The sequence below is a fragment of the Pelmatolapia mariae genome, linkage group LG12 (assembly GCF_036321145.2).
Source record: "Pelmatolapia mariae isolate MD_Pm_ZW linkage group LG12, Pm_UMD_F_2, whole genome shotgun sequence".
Lineage (NCBI taxonomy): Eukaryota > Metazoa > Chordata > Actinopteri > Cichliformes > Cichlidae > Pelmatolapia > Pelmatolapia mariae.
Genome location: NC_086237.1, coordinates 7,505,010 through 7,514,913, shown reverse-complemented (window position 1 = coordinate 7,514,913; position 9,904 = coordinate 7,505,010). Strand labels below are relative to the sequence as shown.

General features: G+C 40.4%; 1 protein-coding gene across 1 annotated transcript in view; it reads right to left on the bottom strand.

The window, feature by feature from the left end:
• Positions 1-201: 201 nt before the first annotated feature.
• cacna1ba (calcium channel, voltage-dependent, N type, alpha 1B subunit, a) overlaps positions 202-9,904 on the bottom strand; it is a 257,230-nt gene continuing 247,527 nt past the window's right edge. The window contains exons 49-50 of the mRNA XM_065471832.1: positions 5,457-5,674; positions 202-2,219 (exon numbers count right to left, since the gene is read on the bottom strand). Coding sequence (XP_065327904.1) covers positions 1,665-2,219; positions 5,457-5,674 — 773 coding nt within the window. The 3' untranslated portion in view covers positions 202-1,664. The remainder of the gene's footprint in view (positions 2,220-5,456; positions 5,675-9,904) is intronic.

The window sequence follows — 9,904 nt, the reverse complement described above, 5'->3', positions numbered from 1 at the left end:
TTTTGTTTGTTCTATTTTGAAACTTAAACACTTTAGCGGCTGCCTTTTGTGTAGTTTGCAATATTTGCCTTTATTTATCTGAAACTGAAGTCTCATGTTCCTTAAGTACATCTACACTGTTGAACTTATTATGGGAAATAAATATTTAAATCAAAACAAGCTGCTGATTATTTCATATTTTACTTGTGAGCAACGGCACATTTGAATCTTACAAATATAGTTATTTGGCTTATATCGTGATATATATCGTTATCGCCTGAAATGAAAAAAATATATCGTGATATGAAAAAATCTTATATCGCCCAGCTCTACTTTAATCCTAGCCACTTTGCCTCTGTTAACTTCTTTAAAATGTCTATGTTCAGCTTGGTGGAGAAGATTTAAGTGTCTGATTAGGTTTGTTGTTACAAACATATTTGTACCGCCCTGTGGTTTAGCTTATCTTCACTCATCGAGAGGAGCTTCTATGCTAATTGCATGGCATATCTTGGCATATGGCTATGAGCATGCATGTGCAAATGTGCATTTGCTTAGGCCTTTCAGTTCATGCTTTGTGTTCTTTAAGTTCAGCTGAATTGCTTGTTGTTATTAATTTGAATTCTGAACATGTGGCTGATATTTTGTAAAACTGTATAAAATAACCACAGCAAATGATTAGTATTATTATTATTATTATTCACATTAAATAATAATGTGAATAATGTGTGTAGAGTTGCTAAGCAAGCCTGTCCATCTTTTGTGTATACACTACAGTTGAGCATTGGGTCTCGTGGCTCTCATTGACGAGCATTAAGCAGTTATCTGTTAAACTCATTGAGCACTACCTGTTTGGCAGCAGGCACAACTACAGACTAGATAATAAATTAGTGGAGCATTAAAAAAAACAAAAACAACAACAACAAAAATAAACTGAATCTTGTCTAGGATAACAGATCAGCAATAACAAACAACAAGAAATGAAGCAGCAGAATAAATTAGTATATATTACTAAGAGGGTGCTATAGCTCAAGAGGCAGAGCGGGTCATCTGTAAAGCAGAAGGGTTTGCGTTTTGATCTGTGGCTGTTCCAATCTGCATGCCAAATATCTTTGGGCACGATACTAGCACTAAGTTGCTCTCCCAAGGATCTATTGGAGGGAATGTTAGATAGAAAGCACTTGCATACAAAAAGCATAGGAAAAAAGCAAAAGTATGAATGGGTGAATGCGGTAAGTTGTATAACTGCTATATGCTTTAAATGCTCGGGCAGAGTAGAAAAGCGCTATTTGAGAAGAACCAGGTCATTTACCATTTACAAGTACACCGAGTTATTACCTCAATATATTTTATTATATATATATTATATGGAAAGTTGCTTGAGGATCAGTATGGTGGTGTCAATAGCAAATCAAGAACAGGCACTGAAAGACATCTGATATTGACAAAAAGTCTGCTTTTCTGCTACAAGCGCTTTGATAAAGAGGATACTTTTCTATTCACATTCAAATATTACCCCCTTAAAGCATTCTCCCCAGATGTTCTCCATAACTTAAGATCTCCAAGTTAGGATTACAATAAAGCATTAAACACACACAGTGATGATGTAAACTAAAGCCTTCAAAGAAGATGATAAAACTCATCACAATTCCTCAAAAATGCATTAAAAAGGTTTGTTTAAAGCCATGCTAGCACCATTCATCCTTCACTGCCTCCTGGTAACACCTGGGTGCCCTGACGCCAGAGCCTGGGCTGGTGCTACCCCCAAAGCTGATGTGGTACCCATTGGGCATACCAAGGTTCTGTTGTTGAGCAGGAGACAAGGCTCCCATCATGCGAGGCAGTGCGTTCCAAGAGGAGTGTCCAGCACAGGGGCTGGGAGACAGCGCCGCCATATCCTGGAAGACTTGCAGCTGGTCCCGGAGGCTGCCATAGAGGCTACCCAGGGCCTTGCCCTGGCCCTGGCCCAGGAAGGGCTCTGAGCTGATACGAGTGACGGGGCAGGGGAAGTGGTGAGAGCCACTGTAACGGAGGCCATTGTGCTCTGAGAGGCCACGGCTTAGCCGGCCGGGACTCAGAGAGGTCTGGCTGGACACAAAATGCACAGGAGAGGAATTGGCAGTCTTGTAAGCCACCCCGGGTCGCGGGGTGTGGGGGATCTTGGGGAGCTGCCGACGTCCACGGCTTGGCGTGCTAGTATTGGAGCTCAGTGCCACTGGGCTGCCTTTAACCCAACCACTGCCCTAGATGAAAATTGGACAAGCAATTTGAAATGATGAGGAAAAAGAAAATATGCCAGAGAAGAAAGGAAAATGGGAAGGATATGTATAGGTACAGAGCCACCCAAGGGAAGAAAAGAAAAGAAAGACACCAAAATACATGTACATGGTAAGATAACAGCGAACATAAGAGGGACAGAGAAGACAAAAATAAAGACGCACAAATGGATAGATAATCACAGAGGGACATGATGAAAAAGACAAAGTGGGAAGAAAAGCGAAAGGCCATGAGAGGCTATACTGGAAGCAGACAGAGAAGAAAGCACTAAAAACATGCAGAGCAATCACAACAGTCTGCATTTAATTTCTGCTTGTCTATATCACACATTTGCTGATGCTCTGTCATATATGGTAATATGCAGACAAAAAGCAGTCCAATGACTTTTATTCAAATATATCAAGTCAATTCAACTTGACTTAAGTAATGCAAAGTTTACAGTGGAACACATGTTCACTGCAAGAGTAAGTGTCTACAGGCATCTGTAAAGTATGGTGGAGTCTCTGTCATGGTTTGGGGTTGCATTTCAGCTAATGGTGTTGGAAATCTTGTTAAAACTGATGGAATTATGAGAGCAGAAAAGCAGAGCCAGATTTTGATCCAATTTGCAACAAAATCTTAAAATCGTCTGAATGGCAAGAGCTTCATCTTTTAGCATGAAAATGGTCCCAGATATACTGCCAATGCAGTAAAAGCATACCAGGACTCCATGCCTCCACAGAGCCTGGACTTCAACATTACTGAAGTGAAGTTTGATCATCTTGAAAATAACTGGGGAAAAAAACAGGTCAAGAAAGCTGGAGAACTATTCCTGAAGAATACTTAAAAAATGAAAAGAATCAAGTTTTGTAGGGAACATTTAGACATTAGTACAAAATACTGAGTTCTAAGCTTGTTTTAACTGTACAAACACTATTTTGCCATATATACTGTATTTCCATCTTTGTTTGTATGTTTCAATAAATTACTACTCTTATTTTAAATTTTATTGCAAAATATAAAGAAATGAAGGGTGGCTCAAGACTTTTACTATATATTGTATTTATATTAAATGCTGATATTGATAAGTTAATATTTTTCACAGGCACTAATTGACTTGTAACACCCAGCTGAAATGGAAAAGGTTCCCAGTTATCTAAAATACATGCACAGGTTAAGTGTATATGATGTAAAAACTGTCGCATAACACTATGTGGATAAATAGTGTTATGCTTTGCTATTCTTTAAAGTTTCCAGTTTGCATTGTTTTTTTTCTCGCTTTTCTTAATCTCACTTATCTGTTATTTCATTGTTTCTCACTGTATAGTTCTGTGTTCTGCACTCTTTCATTCATCCTTTTTACCAGTGGAAGTTGTGGTAAGAGACTTTTTCAATGTAAACCTTTATCTTTCAGATTAAGTCAACTAATTTATTTTCAAATTGCTCTAAATTCCACCATTTCGTGTCCTACTCAATTAGATCAGCTTGTGCCTCTCTTGATGACAATTCAGCTATTTCTGGCTTTTAAGGGAGCAATACATAGACCAATGTATTGGTCAAGCTAGACAGCACGTCTTTAGGTTCATATCAGGCTCTTTTAATCACATTTTTTACTTCACTTGAAAGAATCTATAAATGTACCTTCACATATTTTAGCTTAAAAAAAAAAAAAACTCTGCAGTTTACTTATTTTAGTTCCTTCCTGTAAGTCCACTACCTGCATGAGGCGCACTAGGGGTTGGGTTCAATGTCTGTCACACAGCAGTCAAGGTTGGGGGCCCTGCTTGTCCAATCCCTGGCTATCAAGGCTGGATATTGGAACACAAAATGTCACCTCTCTGGTGGGGAAGTAGCCTGAACTAGTGCTAGAGGTTGAGAGATACTTAAATATATTTGGGGTCACCTCAATGCACTGCTCAGGTTCTGGAACCAGTCTCCTGGAGAGGGACGACTCGATTCCAGTCTGAAGTTGCCCTTGATGAGTGACTGAGGGGGCGGGCTGAGGTGCGTATTATTGTTTCCGCTTGGCTAGCTACTGGTACATAGGGTTTTAACGGTGGATTAGAGAGCTGTTTCCTTGTGCCACTGAGTCAGGAACAGGGTTAGACTGGCGTTTGCACTTATGCAACTGTTCAGAGTACCCAGACTTCTTGGATTCACTAGGTGGGGTGCTCAATCTGGTGAATCCTACTGGGAGACTGCAACACTCATGTGGCGAATGACAACAAGACCAGGAAGGGCACTGTGATCGAAAGAATGAGATCACGGGTACAAACAGCTTTCTCTGAAAGGTGGCTGGCCTCTCCCTTAGAAATAGGGTGAGGAGTTCAGCCATCTGAGAGGGGCCCAGACTAGAGCTGCTACTCTTCCACATCAAAATGATCCAGTTGAGGTGGTTTGGGCATCTATCAAGAATGCCTCCTGGGCACCTTCTCGGTGAGTTTCTTCGGGCATGTTCCACTGGAGGCAGAACCAGGATATGCTTGAGAGATTCCATGTCTTGGCTGGCCTGAAAACATCTTGGTGTTCCCCAGGATAAGCTGGAGGAGGACTCCTGCCCCCACAACCCAGTCCCGAATAAGTGGAAGAAAATAGATGGATTGACGGATGGACAGACAGGCAGATGGACCCAGGATGATAGCACACTTTTCCTTCTGAGTTATCAAATTAGATTATTTAACATTAACACCAAGCTGGATAAGGCATGTTGTATAAATGCTGTATGGCTGTCTCCTGAAAGTTGATCCTACAGTCAGATATTCCTGTGGTAACATCGACTGTACATGTGAGTATATCTTACAAGAAGCTGGACTGTGTAATACTCTAGAGTGTGACATATGTCCATGGCTAAAAGAAGTGAGTTGCCCAAGCCATACTTATCATTGAAGACATGGGCCAAATCATAGGTGTAAAACAATCCAAACCGTATAGTTGCATTTATAAATTCTTTCAAAAGAAAGTAAAAATTGGAATAAAAGAGCCTGATTTGAAGAAAAAGAGAAAAATATATTATCCTATGTGTTGGCCCCCCCCCTAAAGCCACAAATACCTGAATCGTCATTATGGAAAGCCCAAGTCGATTTGAATGATGAGTAGGAGGAGAAATGGTGGGAAATGGGGGAATTTGCAAAAAAAGAAGAAGCCTTAAGCTAAACTAACAAGAATGACATTAAAAAAATGAAAGCTCAAAGATGACCTTAGTCAAAAAGAACATGCCTGCCCACCTGCTTGTTGCTGGTTTCCAGCCCTTCACTTGGAGAGGCGGCACAGCTGGCGGTGGAAGATTTCGAGTGGCACTGTCCCCGGCTGCAGTAGCGGTCACAGGAGTAGTAGCGCTGTTTGTCTGCAGAGGAATGATGGTGTTTCCTTTCATGGGAGCGTCCACGGTCGTGGGCTCGCTCTCTGGAGGCTGTTGTTTCCGATGCTGGCTCACCCACTGCACCTGTGAAGGAAGAAAATATTGCTGGGTGTTTCTGACAAGTCCTAAGATTTTCTTACTCCCCACAATGTTTAATACAGTGTTTCAGTAGGGGTAAAGATTCTAACAGTCATGACAGAAACAGCATAGGTCATTTATAACCTAATTAATGATTAAGCATTTAATAGGTTATAATTAGTTTGGGATGGAAAGGCCTTAATCAGGGAGATGACTCTGGTCACTCTGACAGAGCTCCAGAGTTGCTCTGTTGAGAGAAAACAGTCTTCCAGAAGGACAGCCATTTCTGCACCATTCTACCAATTATGCCTGTATGGTAGAGCGGCCAGACAGAAGCCACTCCTCAGTAAAGGACAGGATGTCATCCAGGACTCACAGACCATGAAAAACATCATTTCTGGCTTGATGAAACAAAGACTGAACTTTTTGGCCTGAATGCTGAGCTTAATATTTGGAGCCTATCCTAGCTGCCATAGAGCAAGAGGCAGATAGTTGCTGGATAGCGTAGTGGGCTATTGGAACAAGGAGGCATAAGTGGGCAAGAAATAAAAACAGGGTGCTGTTGCAATGCTACTACATAAGTAACCCCAACGGAAGGGGTTACATGAATAGGATGAGGGACTTATGGAATCTTTGATACTCAGCATCCAGATTGACGGCGAAACAACTGGTGTTTCAACATTCAGAAGAAGGACCTACTCTCATGGCTAGAGATTGCAACAGCAAGGGGGAGGCAGGACGACAGGTATCATCACCCCCACCCGAGATTGGGTACCAAGTGCACCGGAAGAAGGATCTTTGAGTGCAAGAGGAACTGACCTGAAAGATAGGATCACAGTGAAGCTTGAAACCTGGATGTGCAATAATAACCCCACACTACAACACAACCTCAGAAATGTGCATATCTTAACTGTACGTGCAATATCTGCATTATAATCAGACTCCTGTGCATGTAGAAGTATATATATAAGAGAAGTGTAGTCGGATGGTAACGAAGAGAGGGAAGGTAGTCAGAACTGAGGAGATCGAACTACCAGAAGGCAACTTTGCAACGTGTTCTAGTAATAGAAGGGACTACCGTTTTTTGTTTTTTTTAAATTATTGATAAAAGGTATATGATAATATATAACAGGACTAATGGGACAGTAGTACAGAGGTTTCAGAAGTTGCTTTAGAACTCTTCTGTTCTTTAAGATTTCAGTGTCCTTTTTTAGTATTTCTACTGCTATACAGCAAATACAGCAGAATAACTGCTAATTAATTCACCAAATTTCTTTTTCCAAATTGTAAATAAATATGGTTGAAAACAGTGCTTTATGATGCTAACATGATTTACTTGGCCCACCAAGGTTGTGGCGGTACTGCTTTGAAAGTGGATACTTACATAAGGACCCGTCTTCCTTTTATTTTAGATTTAATTGTGCAAATTTAATTGTTTAAACCCTTAGCTTCTAACAGAGTAACCTTGGAAGCAATAACAGGAGTGATCTGCTACAGTCAGAGAACTACTACTGCTCAGTGGAGGGCTCATGGTTAGGAAAGAAGGGAAGCTGAGCTCCTGAAAAGTCGCAGAATTCAGGACTTCGACAAAACTTGGACAAAGTGGTAACTAACCGTTTGATGGATGTTGCTCTTGTTTTGTCCTTTTTTTTGACTGTACCATTTTTCTGTGCTTGTTCTTTTGAAACTCCTCGCACTTATATGTTTAGATTTTATGCTTTATTTATAGTGTGTTGGTTTTTATAGAGGGGTCATTGAGATCAAGATCCTCCTGATCTCCTCAGCAGCGTGTCCCCCTCCATGCCAGAGAGCTAGCAACAAATCCCTGGAATATACAAGAAGCACCTCATTCTTGGACAAGAAGGATGAAACTGGGGCAAATCCCTTGCCTGAAAAGTTCCTCGACCAATAAAAGCACCAGCAGTAGTTTGGGTCTCTTCATGGTCCAGAAACCAGAAAGGGACTCCTGTATTGTTTCATGAGTGGAAATTGTGGATGTAGTAAAATAACATTTCTAATTATCATACACTTTACAGTGGTCTGAAATAATTATTTGTTCTCCTGCTGAATGTGTAAGTTTGACAGAATGTCACACAATCCAGAAAAAAACAAAAAACACATTCATACACAAATGTTTGAAATCGATTTGTGTCATTTAGTGAAATTAATATTTTATCCCCTAAACCGCAATCAGAATTCTGGCTCCCAAAGGATTGGTTGTTTGCCCATATGGCACACCAGACCGTTCTCACTCCCGAGGCTTAATATACTGACGATTTGACAAGTCCCGAGGCGTTTTTGCAGAACGCGAAAGGTGACATTCCGCGTTCTTATGCTATGCGCCAGGTTATGGATGAAATCCAGTAGAATGACGCTTCCGCGGTCATACACGTTCCAGCTGTGCATTCCAGCCCTAACCATAACCTTATCCCTAACCTTAACCAGCACTTTAACAACGTTAGATATTGTTTTCCAAAGCAAGTTAAGTAAAACGAACATACACTCATTCCAAATATTTCTCATGGTTCCTCATTTTTCCAATGTCATAATATAGGGACGTGTTGGGTGCCCGGAGGCGTAATCACCTGGCATAAAATGTTGTGCTTTGGGAGTGAGAATGTGTTGGGCAGACAGATTGTTATCAATAAATCAAATACAGCTATTCCAGGTATTCTTAATTTGTTGTGTGTATAAAGCACAACTATCCACCATGGGTAAGAACAAAAAGCTATTAAAAGATACTAGGGACAGGCTGTAGACCTGTTGCGATGCTGGATGACCGGAATGGACTATAAGACTATCAGAAAGAAGTATGCTGAGAAGGTGACAACTGTTGGCGTGCTTTTTTAAAAATGGAAGACATATAAATGAGCATCAACTGTCCTTGGTCTGCAGCTCCATGCAAGATCGTGCCTCATGGGTTGTGGATAATCATGAGAAAGGTGGTGAATCAGATTAAAACTGCATAAGAGACGCTTGTTAATGATCTATAGACAGAACAGCAATAGTCACACACTAAGCAGACTAAAATCTACAAGGCACATTGCAGGCCCATCTTAAGTTTGCCAGTGAGCAAGCCTACTTTCTCACAAGTAGGCTTGTGAGAAAGTGCTGTGTCAGATGACACAAAAACCCAGCTCTTGGCATAAACTTGAGCTGCTGTGTTTAGAGAAAGGGAAATGTCTAGTTTAACCCCAAAATCCCCAGAGTCAAGCACGGAGGTGAAAACATTATGCTTTGGGTCTGTTTTTCTGCTAAAGTTACAGGAAGACTTCAATACATTGAGGGGCCATAGGATGGGGCTAAGTACCTATAGAAATTTTATGGACAGAGGTGAAGCTTTGAGTTGCCAAGCAGTAGTCAAAAAATCTACAGGATGACTGTTCATTTCTTTGTAAGTGAGCAAACTTGAAAATTCAGGAGTGGAAAAATTAATTATTTCCCCCCACTGTACATTAAAATCAAGAAGCATTTTTTGTCAAATGTTTCGTTAAAATCAGAGATTTTTATAGGTGACTTAAGTTGACCAATTGCTCCCCCTGTTATCCACTAGGATGAAAGTAAGAGTTTTGCAAAATTTCTCACCAGGACTTAAAAATATCCCTGATATTCTTTACAATAATGTGTTTTATTGTTTTCCCCTTGTATTTAACTATATTAAACTGACAGTACATGTTATATTTGAAGTAGTATGTAAGGAGGGGGTAAGATGCTAGAGAGCTGCCCTTCTTGTCAAAAGGTGTCTGAATCTGAAACCTTTGATTCAGAATATGAATGAGTATCTGTTTACATTTGAACAGGCAAATATCTGTCAAGAAGAGATATTTCAGTGACTATGTTGCAATGCAATCTACTGTAGGGAAAACGGTAAACGGTATGAAAAAAAATTCTTTTACCGTGACCGTCAGGAGTGTCTGAAGATATTGGCACAAGGCTCATGTCTCTGGAGTCCCCGGTTTAGAAGATATGACGAGTTGAAATGTTAAAAAGCTTAATATTTAAAAATGCATAAAAGTTATGAGCACCAAAAGATAGAGCTGCAGGGCTCTAGACTAACTTTTTCCATGGTTACACTGGTGCGCCTAACTTTTTTCTTAGGTGCACACAAATTTTTCAACCGCATCGCTTAACACCGTAGTTTTACATGTGCGCTTTTAAAAAATAAATAAATAAAAAATTGCTGCCCATACAGGCAATATTGATGTTTAAATTATTAACTAACAGTCTTGTCAACAC